The sequence below is a fragment of the Pelmatolapia mariae genome, linkage group LG12 (genome assembly GCF_036321145.2).
Source record: "Pelmatolapia mariae isolate MD_Pm_ZW linkage group LG12, Pm_UMD_F_2, whole genome shotgun sequence".
NCBI lineage: Eukaryota > Metazoa > Chordata > Actinopteri > Cichliformes > Cichlidae > Pelmatolapia > Pelmatolapia mariae.
Window position 1 is genome coordinate 7,822,586 of NC_086237.1, and position 26,798 is coordinate 7,849,383.

At 41.1% G+C, this 26,798-nt stretch overlaps 2 protein-coding genes across 4 annotated transcripts; both read left to right on the plus strand.

Annotated features, from left to right (window-relative positions):
- The first annotated feature begins 271 nt into the window (after positions 1-271).
- LOC134639223 (uncharacterized) lies at positions 272-18,262 on the plus strand. Its single transcript, XM_063490336.2, has 15 exons — positions 272-360; positions 456-462; positions 518-1,744; positions 2,847-2,882; positions 2,977-3,155; positions 4,685-4,856; positions 4,934-4,984; positions 6,233-6,325; positions 10,496-11,230; positions 12,040-12,204; positions 13,509-13,624; positions 14,920-15,024; positions 15,183-15,354; positions 17,920-17,961; positions 18,047-18,262. The coding sequence occupies exons 1-15, from the start codon at positions 272-274 to the stop codon at positions 18,143-18,145; spliced, it is 3,288 nt and encodes a 1,095-aa protein (XP_063346406.2). The 3' UTR covers positions 18,146-18,262.
- A 544-nt stretch (positions 18,263-18,806) lies between these two features.
- On the plus strand, positions 18,807-25,146 carry gtf2h2 (general transcription factor IIH, polypeptide 2). 3 transcript variants are annotated; one of them, XM_063490474.1, is made up of 15 exons: positions 18,807-18,912; positions 19,915-20,015; positions 20,101-20,178; positions 20,281-20,317; positions 20,763-20,849; positions 20,934-20,984; positions 21,584-21,638; positions 21,856-21,961; positions 22,041-22,131; positions 22,239-22,434; positions 23,200-23,263; positions 23,354-23,457; positions 23,561-23,663; positions 23,742-23,781; positions 24,413-25,146. In XM_063490474.1, the coding sequence occupies exons 2-15, from the start codon at positions 19,960-19,962 to the stop codon at positions 24,521-24,523; spliced, it is 1,179 nt and encodes a 392-aa protein (XP_063346544.1). In that variant the 5' UTR covers positions 18,807-18,912; positions 19,915-19,959; the 3' UTR covers positions 24,524-25,146. The 3 variants fall into 3 exon arrangements, with proteins under 3 accessions (XP_063346544.1, XP_063346545.1, XP_063346546.1); XM_063490475.1 differs by lacking the exon at positions 18,807-18,912 and adding an exon at positions 18,933-19,119; XM_063490476.1 differs by lacking the exon at positions 18,807-18,912 and adding an exon at positions 19,168-19,260.
- Positions 25,147-26,798: the final 1,652 nt, after the last annotated feature.

Here is a 26,798-nt window from a genome sequence, read left to right on the forward strand (position 1 = left end):
AAGCCAAAATTCCTCCACAGCAGCGTTGGTGGGTATTCGGTGTACCAAGTATTTATTGGAGCTTCTGTGTGGAGCACTGACACAGCAGTGCAGACTGGATAATCACAGTACTTTTATTATCTTAGAGGGATAATTTTGGAATTTGTAGACATTTAACTCCAAACAGTTTACTGTTCTTCAAATTGAGTAAAGACTCGTGGTCTGGGATGAGATGGTTTGGACATGTGCAGTGGAGGGAGAGTGTCCAGTTTATCCAAAGGATAATGAAATAATGAAGATGGAGCTGCCAGGCAGGAGAAAAAGAGGAAGACCTCAGAGGAGGTTCATGGATGTAGTGACAGATGAGGATGCTGGGACAGGGTGAGATGGAGGCAGATGATCTCCTTTGGTACCCCCTAAAGGAAGCAGCTGCGAGAAGATGAGGAATGAAACTAAGGCCTGTGTTTTTATTTTAGAGGTGCTGTAAGTTCAGATCTTGGTACTATGCCATTGTAATCCTCTCTGTTTCTCTTGGCAGAAAGTCAAAGCTGCGATGTTTTCAGGAGTCTCCAGATTTGACCGAGTGAGGGAGATGCCACTCTATGACCAGGTCCCAGCGGATTCCCTGTATGGGGACCTTGCGATACCTCCACCTCCACAACTCCTGCATGGGACAGTGCCAGCTGTCAGCTTAGACTCCCTGCCCCCTCCCCCTCTACCTGAACAGCCACCTGTTGGACCTGAAGCTTTCTATCCCCCCAGCAATGACGACCCAATGGACGAAGACCGTGACGCTATGGACATTAAGCCAGTTCGCCGCTTCATCCCTGACTCTGTCAAGAACTTTTTCCGTGGCAACAGCAGTAACCGTGGTAGCAAGGGTGGGTCTGGCCCTGATTCCCCTGCTCCTTCATCCAAAAAGAGTGCTAAGTGCCACACCACATCAGGAGTCCCCTGCTCACCGCCTCACTCTGCCCCTCCATCTCCCTCCCTTCCAGGCTCCTGTCGAGACCGCTATGGTGGCTCTGGAGGCAGCTACACATCTCAAAAGGTCCGAGATGGACTGCTGCTCGGTGCCGAAGCATTTGACTCTGCATCTGCAGTGCCCACCAATGTCTCAGTTCAGACGTACCAGGAGCGGGTGGAAGAATATCATGCGCGCTACGCCTACATGAAGTCATGGGCTGGCTTGCTAAGGATCCTGGGGGGTGTGCAGCTGCTGCTTGGAGCTGCAGTGTTTGCCTGTGTCTGCGCTTACGTTCATAAGGACAACGAGTGGTTCAATATGTATGGATACTCTGGGCCGCAGCTGTATGGAGGGCTTGGTGGAGGTGCTGCTGCATATGGGTCTGGGGGTTATTTATACACAGGACCCAAGACGCCTTTTGTTCTGGTTGTGGCTGGCCTTGCATGGATAGTGACAGTTATTCTGGTTGTTCTTGGCATGACCCTGTACTACAGAGCCATCCTTCTGGATTCCTCATGGTGGCCTCTAACAGAGTGTTCCATAAATCTGGTGCTGGGTGTGCTCTATTTAGCCGCAGGGTTGGTGTATGTGAATGACACAACTCGAGGGGGGCTGTGCTACTCGCCAGTCTTCAATAATGGAGTGAACGGTGCATTCTGTCGCACCGAGTCCGGCCAGACAGCAGCCATTGTCTTCATCTTCATCACCATGGTGCTCTACTTTATTAGTGCAGCGGTGTGTGTGAAGCTGTGGAGACATGAAGCAGCCAGGATGAGGAAAGAGGGGCTGGCACAGGAGGTCTGACACACACACAAAAAGCACAAAAATAATATTCACAGCTAAATACCTAACCTGACCTTTAATGCAGAGGCCTGGAGATACTCCAGAGAACATTTTGGGGGCTTAGGGTTAATTTTGTCATGTAATAAAACATTAATTTTATTACATGACAGTGTACCCCAGTAAGTAAACTATCATGTTAACTTATTTTTGCACCCATCCTGTGCTGTTATATCCAAGATAAGAGATCAGCACATACAAAACCAAAACCTAATGCCAATCAATCCTCTAGAAAATAGAGTCAGCATTCCTGGACGCTGTTGTAAGACCGCTTTGTAAGTAATGTTAAGTAATCACCTGCTCCACTGGATGAGCCTTTTTTACATGCAACAATTTTATTTTCAGTGTAATTCATTGTTATTTCTATTGCACCAAATGACAACAACAGCCACAGCAATTTCAAAGTGCATTACACTGTTAGGTAATAACCCTACAATGAAACTGAAAAGTAATACTGAGCAGTGATTTTTATCCTGTTGTGTTTTTGAATAGTTATGCCCCCCAAAGAACTAGCCATCTGTTATTCTCTTTGTCTCCAGTTTTTATTCTAATCTAATATTCAATTGTGTATAAAAAAGCATAGAAAAAAGTGCTTGTATGATTGGGTCAATAAGGCAAGTTGTATTGAGTGATCAGATGGATTAGAAAAGTGCTATATAAGAGCCAGTCCATTTGTTTATTCGTGTGTTGCACACCTTGATGATTTCAGCATGGACATTAAGCTAAGAAACAATCTGAAGCCCAGCATTCTACAGGGAGAAAGATTATTCACAAGTGGATGTCAAAGCAAATTCAACCCAAGGTCAGATTGTGCACTGCTCAGAGACACAGTAAAACAACCCAAGAGCTTCATGTCAGATTGTACAGGCCTCAGTGAACATGAGAGTTCATGACAGTAGAATTAGAAAAAGACTGAACAAGCGTGGTTTGTTTGGAAGGGTTGGGTGGAGAAAACCTCTTCTATCTAAAGAGAACATAGCATCACAGCTTAGGTTTTGCAGAGAGAGTGTATTTACCCAATGTCAGTAAACTCCTGTTTCACTTTTTCATTACACAATAGATAAGAACCATTGGCTCATCTGTCCCACTCTCTATAGTAAGTATGAGAAAGTGTTTGAAATGTTCCTGCAGACACCAAGGTGCACACAGTATGTATGATCTGAACATGTGTCTATGTTTACCTGCCGCAGCTTGGTCCATCCTCCAGGGTGTCGGAGCAGACCCCTCTCCCCACCATTCAGCCAGACATCATGGATGCTCCCAACCACTTAAAAGCTGCTCCTCTCATGGCACCAGAGCCAGAGATCCTCCGAGGTCACATACCAGCCGGACACATCCCCAAACCTGTTGTTATAGCCGACTATGTGGCGTGAGTATTACCATCTAGGTCTCGTCTTCCAGCTGTGTATTGTGCATTTAACAGGGAGGACCTAGTGTAGTATCAGATGTCACGTGTATATTTGACTGATTACAAACAGACTGATTAAACACAGTCCCCAATTTTGTTCTCTTGTTGCAGTGTTTCCCTATTGTAGTGTCTTTACCTTACATTATAAAGTGCCTCAAGGGGACTGCTGATTGGATATGATGCTATATAAATAAAATAGAATTAAATTAAAGTGTTTTAACAGAAATAAAACCTCCAGCAGTGCAATGATGACCACTATGTTTTTGTACATGGGTATTCTGGGAAAGCAGTATCACACTTACGTCTGTAAATGAAAAATACATAACTCCAAACCACCCAGAATGGTGTGGCCTCTTTTAGTTTGTGAACACTCCAGTACAGACTATGTGAATTATGGCTCTTCTAGAAAACTCACTGCTACAAAGGCTGAATAACCATTTCACCAGTGCTACTGTTTGTCACACTTTCATGTTAGGCCCATCTCACACAAAGTGGCATACAGTTCAGGTGTAGCTTGTTGCGCGTGTTTCTGTTTACACCATCTGATGTCCTCCTGTCGGTCCAGTTACTGGATCAACAAATTTAATGTTGGTCCAGGTTTCAGCATTGCAAGTGACTAGTCATACTGTAGTGATGTCATAGCTTTGCGATGTGGAAACACCATCACATCACACACCAAACCCTCACCACAATCACATCCTAACCTTGGCCCTAACAGCCCTCATTTTGGATTTATTTTTTTCTTGAGTGGACATCCGTAAAGCTATGACATCATAACTATGTTTGGTCAGATGCGATGTTGATCCTGGACAAATATTATTATGATGATCCAGGAACAACACCGACACACATCAGATAGATCTTCTGGCCCAGTGTGGGAGGGACTGTGAAGTGCTGGTCTTTGGCATTTAATGTGCTACACTGTCAAAGAATGCCCCGTGGAGAATCAAAAATAAGTATTGCCACACATTTAATTCCTTTATCATTGAACTCCATTGTTATCCAGAAAGTGTCGTCACACAGTGTCCTGCTAGCCTAAATACACAGCACACCTCTAAATGTGGGTTAAATCCACACTGCAAATAGTACATTATTACTCGTGCTTGATAACAGTTTGCTAAAAACTCCTCTGACCAGCTCTAATAGAACATTACTGAGCCTTCAAAAACAATTATTTTTTGAGTGCATATTTAAGCTGCTTTCACTGGTTCCTTTATGATCTTAGATCTTTTCATGGATTTGGTGTCAGTAAGACAAAAATTAAAGGTGCACACATGGTTTAGAAAGTAGTTTATTCACTTACCAGTTTACCAAACTAGCTATTTTCTAAACCATCCCCAGAAATCAGATTTTTATTAGCAGTTTAAGATCAAGAATAAGATAAGATAAGTAAGATAAGATAAAGGAGGGTATCCCAGTTAAACACCTGTGTTAGACACATTCAGCTGCCAGTGCTCCAAGAAGTATTGTTTCCTTTGCTGCTTCTACAGGAAGTATCCCAGCATTTACACAGATGAGGAGAGGGACCAGTACAAGGCTGTGTTCAATGACCAGTATGCTGAGTACAAAGAACTGCATGCTGAGGTCCAGGCCATGGCCAAGAAGTTCGAAGAGATGGATGAAATGATGGCGAACCTTCCATCCCGGCCCTCCAGCCAAATGGTAATTTTGCTAGCGAGCAGATAGACAGACACACACATTGTAACATTACATCCAGTAACACATTTGCTTTGTTTCAGGAGAAGGAGCGGATAAATGGTATTTTAATGGAATATCAGAGGAAGAAAGCTGTGAGTATACATCATGAATTGTTGTCTGTCAGACTGGGGTCTTAGGGAAGGGATACTGTTTCTATAAAAGATATCCCTTCATGTCTCTGCTAACAACAGTTATTATTTTTAATATTACTTAGATCAAAGAGCTGCCTCACTAACACTCTGTTGTGCTTTCATATATATATATATATATTTTTTTTTTTTTTTGAGGGGGGTGGGGGTGGTATGTTTTACAGAAAGGTTTGGATAAACCAAAAAACCTAGCAGACACTTGTTTGAGTGCATAACTCCAAACTCTCATCAAACCTCAGAAGAATCTATTTACAACATATGAATTTGTTTGGAAAATAAATGCAGTTTTTCAGCTGAGTCACACTTGTCTCACTAACCATTATATATCGTTCTTGTGTTAGCCTCATATTTTTGTAGTTTCCAGTATTTGTTTCATTATTGTTTTATTTTTATCCATCCATTTTCTGTTACTTCACTGGGCTTGGGTCGCAGATGCAACAGTCTGAGCAGGGAAGTCATTTTTAATTGGACTTTAGCCAAGGAACTGAAACCCCAGAGGTTAATAATCTAGGGCTTTACTGCGCAGCATTAACCTAACATGGTTTTTGATTACAGGAGCATCCTCACCTCCCTGACAAGAAAACAAACAAAAAAAACCAAACCTACAAGCAAACACAAAAACTCCTCATAGAAGGGTCATACCTGCTGAAAATCCAAACCCAGTGCACAGTACCCCTTAAAATGAATAAATCATTAAAAAAAAGTTTAAAAAGTGTTCTTCCCTTTTATTTTAGTGAAAAAGCACAAGTAAATTGTTTAAATTTACTTCACATCCACTGTCACAGATGATAGATGAGTTGGTTTTCTAAGTCTCTCTGCTGCTGTACATACAAATCCTACTGCAGGAATCAGAAAAATGCAGATGCCAAATCACCTTACTGTAGTGTGGTACTGTAGTGTGGTATAGCAGGTGATGGGTAATGGCTTTTGTAGGATAGAAGGCCATAACAATGACAGTGATTTGGAGCTCTAGCTCAGATTAATCATGGCACCTTTCTTGTACTATCTATCCTGTTTTCATATTTTGACAAGCAAATGAACACAAGTCTGAAAAACCCAACTTGGGACCTCTAATGGTGTGTCACCATTAGGGTTAAAATGTACTGCCTGGTTTCTTAATACTTGTGTGGTTTACTGAAATCTTTGTGAAGAAATCTACTCAATTTTACTGATTTCTGTTTTCCTTGTTAGGACCCAACATATTTGGAAAAAAGAGAGAGGTGTGAGTATCTAAAGAACAAGCTCTCTCACATCAAACAGAAGATTCAAGAGTACAACAAGTCCGTGGGCTACAGCGATGCCAACTAAGCAGTTAACACAGGTGTGCTCAGGTGTGCTCTGCTGCAACACAACAGTGGGACTGTGGTGTAAATTTAAAAAAGACGTTTGTCTCTTCCAAGTGAAACTCCCCGTTACTGCTGAACCATAATTCCTGACAACAGAGGTGACATTATCACATGGAAATAGATGGAAAACACTGCAGTCACTCCATCATGATGGATGGAAGACTCACTGTCACTAGAAGAAACATCGTCTGGGATGTGTCGTCATTATAGAGGGAATAGTAAAAGTCACGGAAAAAGTAAACTTCAACAGAGTGTTGGTAAATGAACATGCACACAGCACTCCCCGATAGGTGTAAAAGAACATATTGGGGATTTTGCTGTTTTAGAGACTGTAAGATGGCCATGTTAGCTTAGCATAACAGCAACAACAACAACTTCAAAAGAACACTGGTAGACAAGCAAAGAGATGAAATCTTCATGTTGGATGTTGCTATGGAAACATTAATACAGTTACTTTTATTCATGGGCAAGATAATAAAGATAGTTGACTGCTTTCCTCTGACTGGACACTGTTTTTTTTATCTGTAGTTTGGTTTGGGGGTCATATGTGCTACTACTTTATACAAATTGGCCTTTTCTAGATATGTGTATTTGCCTTGTTTTGCATTTAAACATGAAACCTGTGCTCTGAATTTATATTTTTAAGTATAATGTAAATTCTGCTTTGTGATTTGTACAACTTTGCCATAGTAAATATGTGTTTAAAATTGGCTGACATGGTGGTGCAATGGTTGGTACGGTCAGTCCACATGAAGAACAGATTCTCCACAAGAGATCTTTTAGGTGCTTGAAGTTAAAGCGAGATGGGGAGGTAGGGAACGTATCACAGCACCCTAAAGTTTCCCAGCAGAACCTTGAATCAGTTGACTATTTGAACTCTGACCTGTCTCCGACCACACAGCTCCATGAACAACAAGCTGTCTTCTGGTACCTTTCTTTTGTAACCATCATTAAAGTTTTTTGTTTCTATCAATGTGTGCTGCAGTGCCTTCCTTTAGTGCCAGGTTGTTGTTTTCTACTCACTGTTCATTTCATGGGAAAACCTTTAAAGCCGACCACTCTGTTCAAGGAACACAATACGACTCTCGGTGCCAAAAATCCTTATGCCAACTCCCATGCCCCCTACCTGAAACGGTGCCCATTGAAAGATTGGTAATAAGTTCTGCTTCCAGGGGTTTTAATTTTGCAGCTACTCTGATGAATAAACTAACAGCTATCCAAGAACAGCAAACCCAGCGACATTTTCCTGCAGCAGCCATTCCTGAAAAACTCAGTATTGTCACTCACACCAAATTTAAAATGGACTTTTAACAAAGAGTTTCTCTGCATTCACGTGTTAAGTAAGAGTATTTGTATTAATGAAAATGAATACAAAGACAGCAGTGACACTGATAATGGGGTAAAGGAATAGAACATTTCCTCAAGGTGTGTCTTCTAGAAACTGTCCAAAAAGCAAAGAAACAGGCGGGCTACTAGAAGTGGTCTACTGATGCAGGGGTCAAGGTGGCTGCTGGACTCACAGCGGCGCACTCAGCAGAAGCTCTACCTGCAGGACAGGTTTGACAGGTTACTGTTTGTCCTACCAAGTTTCACAACAGTAGGAAGACGGGATGGGGATATCGGCTCAGGTTTCAGGTACATCGAATTAGTGCACGAGCTGTATGCATTTTAAGATCAAGTCTGGCACGTCGGGATTCGCATTTCTTGATAGTAACCCTGCTTTTTGTCGAAATTGCGGGATAAATAGATGTTCAAAAGAGATTATGTTTGTTATTTTAAGTGGAGCAGATTGAGAGTTCATTTGTTTATAATCTGGTTTTCTGTATGAATGATTAAAAGTATTAAGAGCGATCTGTGCGTGGACTGGAAATAAAGCTCAAGCAGTTCCTGGAAGAGTACACGCATCTTCTGCCTGTTTCCAGAAGATGCAGGCACTGAGGACAGGTTGGTCCTGTTTCAAGGAGGAGGCGACCACGTGACGAGCACACGCCTATATGCGCGTCTCATTGCTACCTGAGTGCGCGCTGTGGATGGAGGCGGTCGCGAGCACAGTGTTTGCGTTCGTATTTGAGTGAGTGTGTATTGTGTTCATCAGCAGGACGCCGATCATCACACAGGTAGGTCCCTCTTAAAGGTGTAACTAGAATTTACGACAGTTTGAAGTAGAAGAGATGAGCATTGCTGTTAAAGTCAGTTTATAGGTGATGGAATGGATCTGTGTTATCTGCTCAGACAGCTGCTTTTAATCTGAAATGGCCACCATATTAACAGGCTTCCCCATAAACACAGGCGCTGTTTTCCATCGTAGTGCTTTCCATAGCCAGACACTGGTCCCCTGATACGTCACTAGTTTGTTAGATTTTCGCATTCATCGTTTGAGATTACCATAAAATATATCATTTTTAGCAAAGCGGCAGAATAAGGCACTTCATGAATATTAGTGCCAATCATTTCTAATCATTCCTAGCCCCACATTTCAGAAAATCAAACGCAATTTGAAGTGTTGAATTTTTGAAAAGTATGTATCACATAATTGATTCAGTTGCCTTAGACAAGAAAAACAAAGAAATCATGTGAGCTAGGAAATCTCCACAAACACACATTTGTAACAAAAGGCTGAGAGCTGGTATGTGACTCTGCAGGAAAACTAGTCTGACACATGACATTATACAAAAGGTTTTGAATGCTCATTGCTTCTTGTGTGTTGTCCTACTAGAGTGAGTGGAAGTTGAACTTAAGTATGCCGAGCAACAAACACAGCAACCACAGTGGCAAAAAACGGTAAGCTGAATTCCCTTTATCATTCACTATGCACAGACACCTGCTTCATCTAGTCATTTATGGACTCAGCTGACTTAAGCTCAGCGCAGTATTTATGGTAAATAAACCTCTGGAAATGTAGACATGTTTGAAGAAAAGCCTCAGAATTCAATGATTTTAAATGAATGTAAGGTTTAAAGGATTTTCACATAGCAAAAGTGACAAATTCCATCATTTTTGAGCAAGCGTTTGCTTGTTTTTAAATTGCCAGTAATACGTTTAAAAAAGCTTCAATATAGGCATCAGAAGACCGTAAAAGGTTGTGTGATGAAATTCAGGCAATTGGTAATAATAGTTATGCCTTTCTATTTTGTGGCTTTCTCTTGTTTTGTATATATTCCTCTTGACTGTATATATTTATCCTGTTTGTTATTTATTCCTGCTGTCCTACTGTATGTTTTATTCTGCATAGTTGACATGGAGCACCCATAATTTCATTGTACATGTGCAATGGCAATAAAGGGCTTTTCTATTATACTCTATTCTATTCTATTCTAACATTAATTTCAAATACATGACAAAAATGTTTCATTGCAATTTAAGGCATCAAAAAAACTGTTTCATTTTCACTGGGAACTATCTCAGTATTCTTTAAAGAGTGGCCCCCACCCAAAATTCAAATGACTGGATTGTTGTATTTGTAGGGCCACAGAATGCACTGAACCATATTTTCTGTTATTAGATAAACCGCTTCCGCGCCGGACTTTCTGACGTCTTTAGCTGTGCGTGCTTTTCCTGTTAGTAAAGTCTGTGTTCAGTCCCACACCATTTCTCATTGTCACCCGACTGTTGGCATAATTTTCATAGTTGCCAGTTTCCAGCACTCCAGTATTCACAAGGCATTGCTGCAGTGAGCCGATTCACGTTTGATTAGATTTTTACGTCAGATGCCCAACAGCATTAGTGTCACCTTTTGGGCTCAAACCATAGATCTTTGACTTATTAGTGTGTAAACAATTTGTTGTATTAAAAAAAAAAAAAAAAAACTTGAGTTCTACCAATTTTTTTGTTGTTGTTGTTAACTATTTGACAAACACGTCCATCCCTAATAAACTTTTTTTTTTTTTTTTTTATCATCTTTAGCCTTTGGAAAATGTGTGATGGACATCAATGAGGCTTTGGCTTAGTTGGGTTTTAGATGACATGAGGATTTTCTTTTTCAAAGTGATAACCTGTTCATTTCAATGACGTGAAGTAGATCACACCATTATGAGAAGTTGCCCTTGTGATGAAAACATTGACAATATTAGACCTTATTCTTGGGGTAGCCTTGCTATTTTTATATCAGTACTTGGTGTTTTCTTTTCCATGTCTTGACAATGACCACAACTCTTCTTCTCTCCTCTGTTCCAGCCACAGGCACAGTGAAGTCATGTCCAACCCAGCATTTTCCTATTATCCTGGAAATAAGGTGCTTCACTTCTATCGCTGGACTTCACCACCTGGTGTGATGAAGATAATGTGCATCATCATTATCATCATGTGTGTGGCTGTGTTTGCCTGTGTGGCCTCCACACTGGCCTGGGATTACGAAATGAGTCTCATGGGGGGCGGAACTGGTCTCCTGCCAGGCTCATATGGCAGTGGATATGGAACCGGTTATGGGGGCTCTTATGGGGGTGCGTATGGTGGCTCATATGGTGGCGCATATGGTGGTTCCTATTCCGGCTATGGAGGAACACAAATGGATCCCAGATCTGGCAAAGGCTTTATCATTGCCATTTCTGCCATTACCTTCATAGCTGTGCTTATTATATTCATCATGGTTGTGTCAAGGCAAGGTACTGCCCGTTCATCAAAGTTCTACCTGGCATCAATCATTATCTGCGCCATCTTGGCATTCCTGATGATTATTGCCACTATTGTGTACCTGGTGGCGATAAATCCAACAGCACAGTCCACGGGGTCTATGTACTACAACCAGGTAGTACAGATGTGTGCCCAGTTCCAGAACCAGGTCCAGCCCCAGGGCCTCTTCTTAAACCAATACCTTTACCATTACTGCGTGGTGGAGCCCCAAGAGGTGAGACACTTTTTTTTTTTCTCCTCTCTAATAATGTGTGGTTGGTTCTTTGGCACAGGTACTGAGAGTTTGTTTAGTTTCAGCCAGAGAGGCAGCAGTAAATTAAACTCACAGTTAATGGACACATGAAGATGAAATTACGACTTCAAAAGACTAGAAGAAAAATGCAATAGAACTGAGTGGTGTCAGGAAGAGAAAAGTCTGCAAATGTTCATTTTATTGGAAGTTTATGTGTTTGTCTATTTCAAAGTTATTAAAAGCAAAAGAAACAAAAGAAACCTGACAAATGTGTGTGCGCCTCTTTCAGTACTAAATCAGCTTGTTCTGGGCGCACTCAGGGACTGGTGCAATTGAGCTCCAAACTTTTCACATTTCTTAAATCGGGGAAAATACTGAACACCAGTGTTTGTTTGCCTTATTTTTGTTAAATTGACGTCATTAAATGTTACCTGTAAGAACTGCAAACATCACCATAACCCTGACAGAAACTGCGTCACTGACTGTCGTTTGTGGGCAGGAGATATCTTGAGCAGCAGAAGACATGTTGGTAATCAGGAGTTGCGGTGTGTTTCCACACATTTTTGCACTAAAGCAGCAATCAGCTGAACTGATTGTTTGTTCTACATGAATTTGGAATCATTGTTTCATGGCAGACTTGTACCTGCAAATGTCCTTTGGCCAACTCATTGTTTGGTGGCAGGTGTTATAAGATTGAGATTTTTAGGGAAATGTGAGAAACTTGCCTGTCATTTACATCCCTGATAATGGGTACTACTTCAGCTCCATGATCTTGGTTGTGGTTCTTGCAGGCCATCGCTGTGGTTATGGGCTTTTTGGTGTTTGTTGCCCTCATCATCCTGCTTGTGTTTGCGGTCAAGACTCGCCAACAGATCAGGCGCTGGGGCCCAGAACGCATTCTCTGGGAGGAAGTCAAGGTTGTCAATGTTGGTCACCACAACAGCGTTGGGGAGTGGGTGAGTCTGTGTGTGACTGTGTTGACATCAGCATCGCATTTACCTGTTTACTAAATAGCAAAAGCCTGTATCAGCTGCAGCGTAACTTTATTCAGTCAAATTAAGGTCGAACTAAATATATCAGGTCAGCTCAACAAATTCCCCACTCAGTCTCCAACTCTCTGTGAATATTTTTGAATATTTTAAATACTGTAAACATGACACACATCTGCAGTGAAGAGCTGGAACACACAATACATCTCTAGGGTGTGTCAGAGGGCTTTAAAATTTCCGCAACATTAAAGTCAGTTGCAGGGTGATAATGTGTTATCTGTTCTTATCTACTATTCAGAATGCTTGGTTTTGTGAAGTGATCTGTGTAATCTCTAAACAGACTGTTAAGAACATTAAAACAGTCTGGGACATCCTAACAGCACTGTAAATGGCAATAAAGATGCATAGGAGCATAATTCATGTAATTGGCTGTAGATTCTAACCACTACTACTACTTCAGAAATTACACAACTTGTTTGTTACAACAGCTGAGAATTGGTGTGTGTGTGTGTGTGTGTGTGTGTGTGTGTGTGTGTGTGTGTGTGTGTGCGCGCGACAGGTGAGAGAGACACTGGGCAGAGGAGGTTTCACCTGTAGTTTCTGGGTGTGGTCTGTTTAGCCACTCTCAGTTTCAGCATGATGTGCTGTGGTGTCACTGTGATGTCATCTAAAGTGAAACAGCATGCTGTTATATTTTTATCCTTTTAAACATTAACTCATTAGATCTTTCACATGTTCAGACTAACTAATTTATTCCCTGTCTTCCGATGGTAGTGATACAAATGGAAAATGTTTATCTGAGTATTATGTCCATAGCCCATGTAGCTTTGATTCCAGCTGTGTACTTTCCAAGTAGCACCTTCAGTCCTGAGATTTCATCAGGTGTGCTGGTTGAAAGGCACTGACTGAGACTTCTTGTTGACAATAGTGAAGGTATTTGTGGTATTCAGACATACAGGGACAAGTAGAGGAACCGGTTGGTCCCTGCGGATGCTTCTTGCTTCATATGGAGGAAACAGGTTTCCATGACCTCAAGTATGAGAGTAGTATCTCATTAGGTTATGATAAGGCACTCTCATTAACGATATGGGAGGACACTCATTAATGTGAAAAATCTTCGTGGTATTTTCACCTTAAACTTAAACTCAAAATATTTGTAGAGCCATGTGGCTACCACTTTCACCCTTAAACTGGTCATCATTTGGAAAAGTCCCTTTAATTTCAATCTGGCATTGTAGAAACTCTGAGGCTGACTATGTTTGTTGCTTCAGGTGACCAACGTGTCTGGTGATCCAGAGGTGTTTGTTAATGACCATAACGATAAAGTTGGGGCCTCTAGAGACTATTTAGACCAGCTGGACTACAACAAGCCTCTATACCTACCAGGGTAAGCATGTTCTTCATTGTTATGAAAAGGTATCATTAAGCATTGGGGGTTTTGGGATTTTGTTTTGTTTTGTTTTGTTTTGTTTGTTTTTTACAGATATAGTGATGCTAGCAGCTCTATTGGGTTTTTATTCTTGAATAATAAATTACTGAAATGACTGAACAGTGTTATATTATAATTTGTTTAGTTAAAACATGATAGCGTCTTACCTTAGCTGTCTGACCTCTTGCACATGCAGCATCACTGTCAGTCTGTTTTTGTAAAATTCCAATGAAGTTTTGTAGGACTAAATGTTCTGGGGTGGGGTGCAGAGGCGGGGCGGGGGGGGGGGCGGGGGGGGGGGGGGGGGTGGGGCTCACATGATCAGGACTGTGGCCTGATGGAGTTAGTTACACAATTTCCCTCTGTAAACCACCAAAGTTCATCTAAAATAAAATGGCTTGGAGACTTCTGGGTGGGGCACCTGGAAGCTATCCCAGCTGGTGAGGAGGGGTAGACCCTGAACAGTCACCAGTCTATGATGGGGCTAACACAGTGAGACAGACAACCATTCACTTTCACATTCACACCCACACCTACGGTCAATCTGTGTGTTCGGACTGTGGGACGAATTGAAAATGCCCCACACAGTACCCAAACAGACATGGGAGAACATAAAAAACTCCACACAGACCATGACACTTACAATCCACCACCAAAGCCTCTTTAATTATATTTTTAAAGTCGCTAAATTCCCAAGAAAAGGGTTTTGTATTGTTGGTGCTGTAGTGAAAACACCCACTGAAACACAGAGAATAAATAACATTTCAAATAGAAATGTACAATGAAGATACATTTATTTGTGAGTGTGGGTCAATAAGAAACTGTTCTTCATGGCTGTGTAAAAGTGCATCATTATCAACTTTGCGATGTTGAACATCTCAGCTGCTGCAGAAACTGTTTCCTGTGCTGTGTAGAGGGAACTCCAGCTGGTCAGACGGGGATACTTCTGTTCAAATCAGGTCAACAAACGATCAGTGTCCCTGTACCAAATTTGAAATGAGGTCTGGTGCAAAGAGAAGAGGTGCACATAACTCTGTAGTAGCACTCGATCACAGTGATCCACCTCTGATGGGTCAGCTCATCCTTAAGTATTGAAGTTTAAGGTGCTGAAGGATAATGGGGAACCATATTAACCATATTTGGTACCAGTTGGCTCTGTAAGCATGCTACAAGGGTTCAAGTGTGTTTGTTTTAATGGCAGATACTTATAAGGCTTTTGTAAAAATGGATGAATCAGTAAATCCTGTTTGCAGAGACTCTGACATCAGCAGCTATGTGGGAGGCCTGCAGCCCAGGCTGAGGGACTACGACACTGGTGTGGAATCTGGGGATGACCTAGAGGAAGAAGATTTCAGTGTGTGAGTGCATGTGATTCCATTGCCAGTTATTAGCTGATTGCAATTAATCTGCTATTTCTAGATCAAAGCTGGTAATAAAGAACTTTGTCTTTGACCTTGACTGATTTGTATCTCTTTTGTTTTACTGGTTATGTACTGAATTGTCTTCTTGCATATAGTTTGTTTCCCCCCATTTTGGATGAGCAAGAGCGTCTGGCCTACAAACAGGAGTTTGATAGGGATCACCAAGAATACAAGAACCTACAGGCTGAGCTGGACGGCATAAACCAGGACCTGGCCGACCTGGACCGAGAACTGGACCGACATTCTGATGGCAGTCCAGAGTTCATGGTAAGGGCAGCAGCATCTGTCTGGTTCTTTGAAGTGAAGGTGGCTGGTCCACCCTTACTTGACTCATGGGGCGATCGTGGCTCAAGAGTTGGCAATTCGTCTTGTAATCGGAAGGTTGCCGGTTTGAGCCCCCCGGCTCCGACAGTCTCGGTCGTTGTGTCCTTGGGCAAGACACTTCACCCGTTGCCTACTGGTGGTGGTCAGAGGGCCTGGTGGCGCCAGTGTCCAGCAGCCTCACCTCTGACAGTGCGCCCCAGGGCAGCTGTGGCTACAATGTAGCTTGCCATCACCAGTGTGTGTGAATGGGTGGATGACTGAATGTAGTTGGGGTCCCTAGGGACTAAGTAAAGCGCTATACAAATACAGGCCATTTACCATTTTTACCATACACGTATTTAGACTTCGGATTAGAGTTTCCAAAGTTTTACTACTACTAGTACTCATTTTTTTGCAAATCAAAGTTGAAGTCATTTCATAAATGTATGCCGTACCCTAGGTTTTTATGCTTAACCAACAGAAGGCATTTCAGGTAACTGAAATAAAAATTAAAACTGCACTTTTTAAAAAGTACTCTCCATATTATAATAATTTTAAAAAACTAAATCTAAAACAGAAACCAATGAAAACTACACAAACAATTTTCAGACAATAACAGTTAAGCGACCTAATGAGTATCTAACAAAAACCAAACACTAAAAATGAGTTAACAATGGCCGTGATTTAGATTTCAGGTCAGATAAAATATTTACAGTGGGTTATTTATTTTAAACATCCATGTAGATACTGAAAATGACATAGCATTTAATCTGTAATTAGAGCCAACTGGCTTCACTCAAAATGTAAACGAGCCCACCCACCACTTTAAGCACACTCTGGATCTTGTTCTTACATATGACATTTTTTTTTTTTTTTTATTTAACCTTTATTTAACCAGGAATGTCCCATTGAGATTAAAAACCTCTTTTTCAAGGGAGTCCTGGCCAAGAGGCAGCACATTTCCAAACAAATACATACAAACAAACAAGATTAAAAATTACACAAAACAATTACACATTATTGAGGCAGTCTGTAGGCCTTTGAGTTTAGTTTTAAAAACATTTAAAGACAACAGTTCAGTCAGTTTCCAGTCTTTCTGTAACAGGTTCCACGAAAAAGGCGCAGAGTGGACAAAGGCTTTCTTACCCAACTCTGTGCAGACAAGGGGAACCATATAACATTCATATAACATATAACATTCTTCCCAGAAAAACCTGTTTTGTCTGTTCATTTCTTTAGAATATTTAAATTTACAATATTACACAGTAGATGTCTTTCTGAAAGTGCTGTAACTTAGTGTAAGGATATAATTCCTCCACTGTTATCTTCTTCAATGATATGTGCCAGCACAATGCAGAGGAGCTACCTGAACTCTACTCCCACAGAGGCTGATTATCTTGCTAATAGTGTTACATTCTAACTGCGTATGACTCTGGATACTGTAGCTCCTCTGGAAAAAAGCCTCAAATCAGAAGTGGTGACTCCTTTTAATGACTCACACATGTCCACCTTAAAGCAGATAACCCATAAGTTACAGAGGAAATGGCATGTCACTTATTTAGAAGATCTTCATTTAGGTTGGAAAAAGAGTTTGCTGCTCTATTTAACAAAAAACAAAACAAAAACAACCCTGTAAAGCTAGAATATCTTACTATTCATCTCCGATTAAAGAAAATAACAACCCCTATTTTAGGCACGCTGACAAAAAGTCAGATCTCTGTTGAACTGACTAGTTCTTTAACCTTAACTAGTAATGACTTCATGATTTTTTTTTCACAAATAAAGTTTTAACCAAAAAAATATTCACATATTCTGGAATATGTGCCACAGGCATAAAATTCAGTATTGGAATTTATCCTTCTGAGTTAACTTCAGTCCTTACTTTCTGAACATGCAAAGTGTGTGTGTGTGTGTGTGGGGGGGGGGGGGGGGGGGTTGTTTTGTTTTAGACTCCATTCCTAAAGACTGTTCAAAAAAGTCTTGCCATCAATTAATCCTACAATTTTAAATCTGATGAAATTTACATTGTATTCAATTTCATTGTGAATGTACAAGTTGCAGTGCAAGGCAACAAATTAGCTTCTAACTGTCAACAGTTTAACAGCAGATGCGAGGTGGCTGAATTTATAGGAAACTTTATACGACTGATATGTTGGGGCGACCGTGGCCCAGGGGAATTGAGAAGCTCATCTGTAACCGGAAGGTTGCCGGTTCGATCCCCCTGCTCTCTCTGTCCTGGTCGTTGTGTCCTTGGGCAAGACACTTTACCCACTTTACCCTACTGGTGTTGGCCAGAGGGGCCGATGAGGCAGCCTCGCCTCTGTCAGTCTGCCCCAGGCCAGCTGTGGCTACAACTGTAGCTTGCCTCCACCAGTGTGTGAATGTGAGACTGAATGAATTGAAATGAATAAATCCAGTAATAAAGTGTTAGAAATGGTTTGAAAACTTTAGCATAAAAGAAAGTTCTGTGTGAGAATTTGGGATGATGCTTACTTCTTTGGACAACTAATATATGTAATCTGATTTCAGGATGCCTTGAGTGACTATAACAGGCTGAAGGACTTCAAGAAGGTAAGGTTATTATTCACATTCTCAGCAGTGAAATTTGTGTGTAAAGAATTCAAACAACAATACCTTTCTTATGTATTGTCCACAGTCATCAGAGTACCAGATTAAGAAGAAGAGGTGTAAATATCTCAGATCCAAACTGTCGCACATCAAGAGAAAGATCAGTGAATATGACCGTCGACCCTGAACCTTCAACCCAAGACCCTGTCTATGAACTGAACTCTCCAGTTTATGATGAACTCGTGTATGATTATTATAGTGATGCTCTTGCCTATGAAATGCATTTTTATAAGCCAATCAAGTAAGAGTTTTTCTACAACAAAAGGATAAATAAAATGTGGATTTTTTTTCTTTCTTTTTTACCTCTCAGTTCCACAAGGAACATTTTGAAAAACAAGTAAGGTTTATAGACTTTGTTTTTCTCTTGTGATCCATAATGTTTTGCATAAGTGTGGGCACAGTTAAGATGAGACCTATAAATTTGTTCGGTATCGGAGTAGCTGTGCATGTGCCCTTGTAAATGTTTATTTTTATTCTTTCGATTGTTCTGAAGTAAACTTTTCTATACTTTATTACCTTGGCATGATGGATATAAAGGAAAACTCTGTTTAGTATGGGCGCAGAGCTTAGGTTATTAGCACATAGCATAAATGTTCATGGATCTGGGCGCTAATAACTTTTAACAATTGCCATGTACTGCATTAAACTACCATTAAGCATTGTCATTTTTTTCCCCACTGATTTTTGCACTCTCCCTGATATGTACAGTATGATGTAAAATCACAAAGCTATTTGTTTGTATATGACACTGTGTAAACTTTCATTAAAATGCCGCGGCCATCATGCTGCGATCATAATAAATACTATGTCACCGGATCCCTTTTCTTCTTTGCCCGTTTCCATCCGGAGGAAAAGTCTTGTTGCACAGCTTGCGTTACAGTAGAGTCAGAGTTGGTGAGTGTTTATATTTATTGTTTAGTTAGTATAGTAAGTTATAAGGTGTTTAAAATCATAGTCCTGTGTAACTGCATGATATGAGTCCCGCATCATGCTTGTTGTTTGAACTGCATGAAAATCACCGATTTATCAGGACTTGTAGCTAGCTAGCTAGCAGGCGGAATAGAGTCGGCGAGCTGGAGTAATTCGTTGGTGGTGGAAAGTGTAAGTTCATTTCAAAACCCGACTTCATCTGTCGCTTCTCTCACTGTAAGGTCAGCGAACCCAGTGTCAGCCTCACGCTGTCCTGGAAGAACATGGAGGGCTATGAGTGGCTGTAGCTCAGGTGGCAGAGCTAATCAGAAGGTCGGTGGTTCGATCCCAGGCTGCTCCTGGCTGCATGCCAAATATCCTTGGGCAAGATACTAACCCCATGTTTGCCTACTGGTGGTGGTCAGAGAGCCCGGTGGCGCCAGTGTCCGGCAGCCTCGCCTCTGTCAGTGCGCCCCAGGGCAGCTGTGGCTACAATGTAGCTTGCCATTGCCAGTGTGTGAATGTATGTGTGAATGACTGAATGTAGTGTAAAGCGCTTTGGGGTCCTTAGGGACTGAGTAAAGCGCTATACAAATGCAGGCCATTTACCATGAGCTGTGGCTCAGCGGTCTGCACTTACAACATCTGTTATTTTGACTCTACTTACAGGCAGGTCTGTGGCGCTGATAACGACCCGTACGTAAAAGGTGCTGTTTGGTCTGATGATGGGGTTTTTGACATGGCCGCCTCGCTTCAGTCCGTGTTTTTATTAACATGTTTTTATTTACCGCCAACTTCCTAGAAGGTAGCTAGTCACCGAGGTAATCTACAGTAATCGATAACTGCCACTGTGCTTCTAAGCAGGGCACATGGGTTAAATGCAGAATGAGCAATAACCGAGATGTGGCCATACGTCCTATCCTTAATGCAGCGTGTCATGAGTTATTGTGAGTCTGTAGTACCGAATGTGTGTACTTGGTTTGGCAGTGATTTGGCTGGGAGCGTCTGTTGAATTTCTGGCCGCCAAACAGAATGGATGAAGAACCAGAGAGAGCCAAGCGCTGGGAAGGGGGCTATGAGAGGACATGGTGAGACTGCTCAGCCATGGGCATCTGCAACTTGAGCTGTGTGTCGTCATTCCCTGGATTATTGTGGAATATGTTTCATCCTCAGGGAGGTGCTGAAGGAGGACGAGTCAGGCTCACTCAAAGCCACAGTGGAAGAGATTCTGTACCAGTCCAAACGGAAAAGGTGTGTGTCTGTCTGTCTGTCTGTCTGTCTGTCTATCCATCCCATGATGAAAATGCTTTTGTCTTCTTCTGCTCCTCATCTCATGCTTTCTTTGCTGCACAGGGTGATAGAGAGCCATGGGCAAGTGAGACTTGGAATGGTGAGTTGTGCAGAGCCTTGTGTTTCCCACATGCGTAACACTTTTTGTGGTTTGTTATTGAAGTGGAGTGCTGTTTCAGTACTCTGAAATAAAGCATAGAAAATTTACACACAGTTAACTAATTATTCTAAATCCGTGAGTAGTTGTGTGTATATCTGTATAATAACATGTTTGCAGAATGCTGCTGGATCTTTACTTTTCAGTTTAAAACCTTGAAGTGACTGTTGATGTGATTTGGTGCTCTATAAATAAACCTGAAATGAATGAGAAGTTTCCTGTCGTAGCACAAAGCCAAGGCCTCTGAGCTATCATGTCAATATAGGATCTGCTGCACATTCTATATTTGTAGCCCAACATACCCGCTGGTTAATATTGTGCATAACATCTATTTTTTGAAAAATTTGAAAAAGAAGGTTAAGATGTTAAAGGTTGTTTTGTACTTCAGATGCGTCACCTGTATGTGGTGATTGACTGTTCGCGTAGTATGGAAGACCAGGACTTAAAACCAAACCGCCTCACCTCTACTCTCAAGGTAAAGCAGAGCTGTCTCCCTGGACACCAGCAGCTACATGGTGTGATTGTCTGCTAACCATCTCATCTCTTCTTTCCTCCTCAGCTCATGGAAGTATTTGTTGATGAATATTTTGACCAAAATCCCATCAGCCAGGTATGCCATAAGTCATATTAAGTCATATTCTGCCCCTTGTCACTGTATACAAACACACACTGGTTTCATACTTTTACTCAGATGCCCAATCCAGTTAGTTTCCCTTTGACTCTTAGCTCCTCCTAAACTACTGAATTCCTCATGCTCCCTCTAAGGCTGGGCTACTCAGCTTATACGCCTGCTGATATATGACAGACAAAAAAGTTTGATTTGCCAACCTGGAGCACAGACTTCATGCACAAAGCAACGCCTGATAATTTGATAAAAATGCACAAAGACAGTTGGGTGTCTTAGATTAGTGAGGGTGACAGACCCTGGTTGAAATGGCCCAACATGCAGTTCTAATGGAGAGACGTCCTGTCCGTGAAGGTCGACCGGGTTGTAAACATGCTTTCTAATCTGTATATGTCGGGTTTAACATACGAGTGTCCTGACATGCTTTCGAAGCCAGCCTTACTGGAGGCTGGAGGTACCAGAGTTTCAGCATTGGCCCCAGGTTGCTGCTGGGTTACACTCGGCTGTGTGCGGATGTTCAGCAAACTTCCAGAGACTAATGAGTGACTGCTAGTAAGTGAGTTGTGCTGTGTTTTGTTTTGTAGGTTGGTATTATCACCACAAAGAACAAAAGGGCTGAGAAGCTGACTGATCTGGCAGGTAAAAATTACAGATGTGATGCATTCACTGTGGTCTCTTTGAACCAATGTTTTTTGATTTGCCACTATTTCTTTTTTCTTTTTTTTTTTCTTTTAATTAGCGTCAGTGTGCCAGTGTTAGTTTTTTTTTTTTAACCTCACGTCATCTGTTCTGTAATGCAAATGTACTGTTTGTGTGTGTGTGTGTGTGTGTGTGTGTTGTTTCACGGCATCACCAGGAAATCCAAAGAAGCACATCACTGCTCTGAAAAAAGCTGTGGACACTGTTTGCGTAGGAGAGCCGTCCCTCTACAATTCCCTCAACCTGGCCATACAAACCCTCAAGTAGGTTGAGCAGAGTCATTGTTTTTGATTAGCTTCTGTAGTGAGACGTCATTGAGCTGCTGTCTGCCTCTGTGTGAAGGCACATGCCTGGACATACGAGCCGGGAGATCCTGATCATCCTCAGTAGTCTCACTACATGCGACCCAGCCAACATCTATGAGCTGATCAAGGTGAAGCCACTCTGTTTTTTGTGCTGACAGTCATCAGTCCATTGGTTATCTTATAGACAAGTTAGCTCAGGTCCAGAGACAGCTCTGTGCTCCATCTCCTCCGTCAGACCCTGAAGTCTCTGAAGGTGCGGGTGTCTGTCATCGGTCTGTCAGCAGAGGTCCGGGTATGTACAGTGCTGACGAGAGAGACAGGCGGCTCGTACCACGTGATCCTGGATGAGAGCCACTTCAAAGAGCTGCTGATGCTTCACATCAAACCTCCTCCTGCCAGCTCCTCCTCTGAATGCTCTTTAATCCGCATGGGTGAGTATGCTGACACCGTCTCCATCTCTTGGTATTCAGTCAGCTCCTCTCTCGTCACTTACCTACAGCTGCAGCAAAAGCCTTTGGAATTAGTAGGATTTCCTTGTGGATCAAAGTTATTAATAAAAACAATGGAACTAAACCAGTGACACTGGTGAACCCCAAGTAATCACTGGAAGTGTCACGTTCACCTTCTCATATACTTAAGCTCTTTATGTACGTTGCGTCCAATACTGAGGCCACCAGTAAAAGTAACGCACTTGTCCACCTGTCCAGGGTACAGTGTGGGTACATGCTGTCAGCAGGTCTAAACACAGAAGCTTTGTTCTGTTAAGCTTCAGTGCTTGCTGCTGCTCTGGTGATTCTTAAGTAGTGTTCTGCTTTGTTTTATTCCCTCACTGCATCAGCAAAGCTGACTCACTTTCAGCTGCTAGACTTTGGAGCTGTTTTCCTTCAAAATAAAGCAGTGGTTATTTCTGTGTCATCTGTAAACTGTTGATCTTATTATGTGCTGATGAACCTTTAGGTCTTTAGAATTGTGTTTGTATGCTTTTGTGGTTTTGTGTGTCTGTATAATGCTTCTTCTAAGCTCTTGTGAAAGTTGCTGTTCATGGTTAGATTAGTGTTTAAATCCTTCAGAGTTTCTGATAGCTATTTCTTGTGGTTACGTTTTGAAATGATTCCTTTGAAACAGAACCAAGATTTGGAAAAAAAAGCAAGTCATTCTCACTGAATCCACTTGATGTGAACCTTGTGTTTGCTCAGGTTTTCCTCAGCATACCATTGCCTCTGTGACTGACCAGGATGCCAAGCCGTCGTTCAGCATGTCGTGAGTAGAGAGCAGTGCGATTAACCACATGGCTAAGACTGCAGGTTAAAATGAATATTTGTTTTGACGCTCGTCTTTGTGTTTGTCCAGTCATCTGGACAGCAGCAGTGGTCCAGGACTGTCTCTGGGAGGATATTTCTGTCCGCAGTGCCACTCCACTTACACTGAGCTTCCTGTGGAGTGTAAAGTGTGTGGTATGTATTGCGGGACTGTTCAGTTAAAGGATTAGATGAAAAAAAAAAAATTATTTTTTTGTTGTTGTGTGTTGACTGGCCTGTGTGCTGTTTTATCTCCAAGGTTTGACTCTGGTGTCAGCCCCCCATCTCGCCAGATCCTTCCACCACCTCTTCCCCCTCCAAGCTTTTATAGAGAGTCCAGTGGAGAACATCCAAGGAGACAGGTAGCTGTGATCTACTCTCACATTGAGATGCAGATGGTGTTTCACTGCATGTCTTATACTGTTTTGGTTTGGTTTCAGGTTCTGTCAGGCATGTCAAGCAGAGCTGAAGGATAAAAGTGTAAGTTGGCTGAATATCTGTGCAGCACAGCACAATATTATTCTTGTTGTGAAATGAACTTCCAGTTTTACTCATAAAAGCCAGTTTACCTGTCACAGTCAACTGCCCTCAGTCTTTGCTGTGTAAATTGAGTCATTTGTCTAGGTTTACAAGTGATTTCTGCTCACAATGTTCCTCATTGTGAAATTGTCAAAACTGTGACTTGTGCCATAATCTTCAGTTTATAATAATAATAATAATTATATCAGTGTCTCCATGCTGCCCCTTTTATTATCAATATTATTGTTATTATTATATGTATATCATTTAGTTTTTTTTAAAGATTAAATAATTATTTAAAATATATGTAAATATAAATATGTAAATCTAAATATATACCCATCTGAGAACGAATGCAGATAGGATAAGTCAGCAGACTAGTTGATTATTTACAGATTTAAGCAGCACACTTTTCCACCCACATGTGCTGGCTGGCAGAGCTTAAGTTTTGGTGAATTCAGGGCCCTGCCTTCAGTTGCTGTGACACTTTGTGCCCTGCTGGATTCATTTAGATTTTTTCTTGTAAAAACTGTATAATGTCTTTATCTGCCTTTTATTTATTTGCTCTGTCTGCATGCCTGTGGCATTCCAGATGTTCAGCTGTCCATCGTGTCACAGTGTGTTCTGTGTGGAGTGTGATCTCTTCATCCACGAGTCTCTGCACTGCTGTCCCTGCTGTATTTACCGTCAGACTGCTCCCTGAATTTCTACACCAGCTTTATTCACATCTGATAGGATGAAAATAAGGACACGTGATTTTTCAACACGGATGATTCCTATGGAGCTTCTCACTGAACACTTGAGATCTGACGACTGGGAGTATGAGATGCTTTTAGTCCATAATTTGAGGTGGAGACTCCTGTCTATAGCGGTGGTATAGCGCCTCACTGCTGTCATCAAATATGTCAGAAATCATTTGTAAGCATTGTAAGAATATGTTTTTGTACTCTAGCTCTGGCTGTAGCATGATAGCTGAACACATTTCTTGTACTTCAAGTTCAATTTCAGCAGGTTTCATTGAGTTTGGATTTTCGGGGTTCCACTCACTCGTCAGTCGTAAGCTTTTTACATTTTATGCTCATACTTATGACTGACTTTGACTCACTTTACTTTAAGGCAGCAATTTTTTGACTAAATAAAAAAATGCAAATGTTTTCAGCAGAATCGTGTAATTTCACAGAGAAGATGAGCCGTGTAGCTCTCCAAAAGAAGAAGCAGTCATCTTTCATCTCTCATCAATATCTTTTCATGTTTGGGTGGCTTGGACTTTATTATTCTCTGCAACTACAGTATTCAGAAAATCCCAATTAAACTCTCAAACCTTCATTAACAGGCTCTTTTGGCATGGTCTTTGATCTATAAACATAACTTTTCTCCACAAAAATATTATATTTGGAACAACCGTAACATTCTATACAAGAATAAGTCACTATTCTTTGAAAACTAGTTTAATAATGGGATTCTTCTTGTAAGTCAAGTATTCAATAATGCAGGCTTATTATATAATTACTCAGTGTTCCTGTCCAGATATAACATTCCAGTATACCCAAAGGAGTTCTGTATTGTTTTTGATGCCATACCATCTCATACCAGCTGTCCATGTTGTTTAGAAATACCACTGTCTCCCCACATCTGTTCATGTCCTGCCCTGTTCTGAAAGAGTCTCCTTTAGGTCAGATTTTTTCCTCTTGTAAAGGTGTGAATGCCAAGATTGGGTCTCTTTTTCAAGAGTCACTCATCTCTGTTCCTCCATCCATTTCATTCTGGACTCATTTTGTCAGGACACTGACTGGAAAAAGGTTTGGTCTTTGTAACAAAAAATCCTCCTTACTAACAAAGTGAGATTTAATTTAAGCTAATTCATAGATTTTACCCTGTTAAAAGCTTCCTTTAAAGATATAAGTGATATAGACACATTCTGCGCCTTTTGTAAGATTGTCCCAGAGACCTCCTCGCATTTATTTTGGGTTGTGTACCTTTACTCAGATTTTATGGAAAGATATCACTAGTTGCATCTCTAACAGCATCTTATCAAAATTTGGAGTTTTTATTTTAATCAAAACACATTTTTATTTGGTTATACTGACTCTAGTGAGCTTTTTACCTCATGAATCTGATTTTACTCCTCGCCAAATACCGCATCCATAAATTCAATTTCAATTCAGTCTTTATTGACAGACTTTATTTCCATAGTTAAAACAAAAGAAACAAGACAAAACACAACATATTAATAAAAAAAAAAAAAAAAAATTCAAAAATATAAAACCATAATGTACATAAAATACACAATTATTTAGAAAAAAATCAATAAATACACAAACCAGTGCTTCCTCAGACTGGATGAGAAAGGATGTCTCACTGTCGGATCTGTGTGTGCTAAAATTATACTGTTTCTAGAGCCATCCCGTCGTTCTCTAAAAGTGAACATTAAATTCCTTAAAAGTCCAAATACCCACAGCTACAAACATCTGACTGGCACTAGACCCTCTAGGTATCCTAAGAAGGATTCTCATTGCATCATTATATGCAACATGCAACTTCTGCATGCTACATTGTTTGTAAGATGACCACAAGCGGGCAGCATAGCGGTGTGTAATACGCTTTAAACCCACTTTAACTGGAAGTGAAGAAAAGCTGAATTTGCGTACAATAGTATTTGCCTGCACATAGAGTTTACATCGTTGTCACTATATTTCATCATCATCATCATCATCATCATTTATTTCATCAGTAAGGGGGTAAAGGGGGTAGGAACAGTAAAAGTGTAAACAGTGTAAACTTCATCCTACTCCTTTTCGAGCACACACATTCTGTAGACATAAATATATACATGAAAACTTGATGATTTTTAAGTTTTGTTTGTTTTTTTCTTTTTTTCTCTTGTTATTTCAGTTATATTTGCATGTTCGAAATAAAATTCTATAATATTTTATTCAATTCTAATAATAAAGTGAAAGAGGTATTTCACCATTAAATGT

Bases quoted from the DNA above. Each gene is read 5' to 3' on its own strand.
- LOC134639223 (XM_063490336.2), top strand. From the start codon at position 272: ATGAAGATGGAGCTGCCAGGCAGGAGAAAAAGAGGAAGACCTCAGAGG. The intron at 11,231-12,039 runs GTGAGACACTTT...TGGTTCTTGCAG, and splicing joins GCGTGGTGGAGCCCCAAGAG to GCCATCGCTGTGGTTATGGG. The intron at 15,355-17,919 runs GTAAGGGCAGCA...ATCTGATTTCAG, and splicing joins ATGGCAGTCCAGAGTTCATG to GATGCCTTGAGTGACTATAA.
- gtf2h2 (XM_063490474.1), top strand. From the start codon at position 19,960: ATGGATGAAGAACCAGAGAGAGCCAAGCGCTGGGAAGGGGGCTATGAG. The intron at 20,985-21,583 runs GTATGCCATAAG...TTTGTTTTGTAG, and splicing joins ACCAAAATCCCATCAGCCAG to GTTGGTATTATCACCACAAA. The intron at 22,435-23,199 runs GTGAGTATGCTG...GTGTTTGCTCAG, and splicing joins ATGCTCTTTAATCCGCATGG to GTTTTCCTCAGCATACCATT.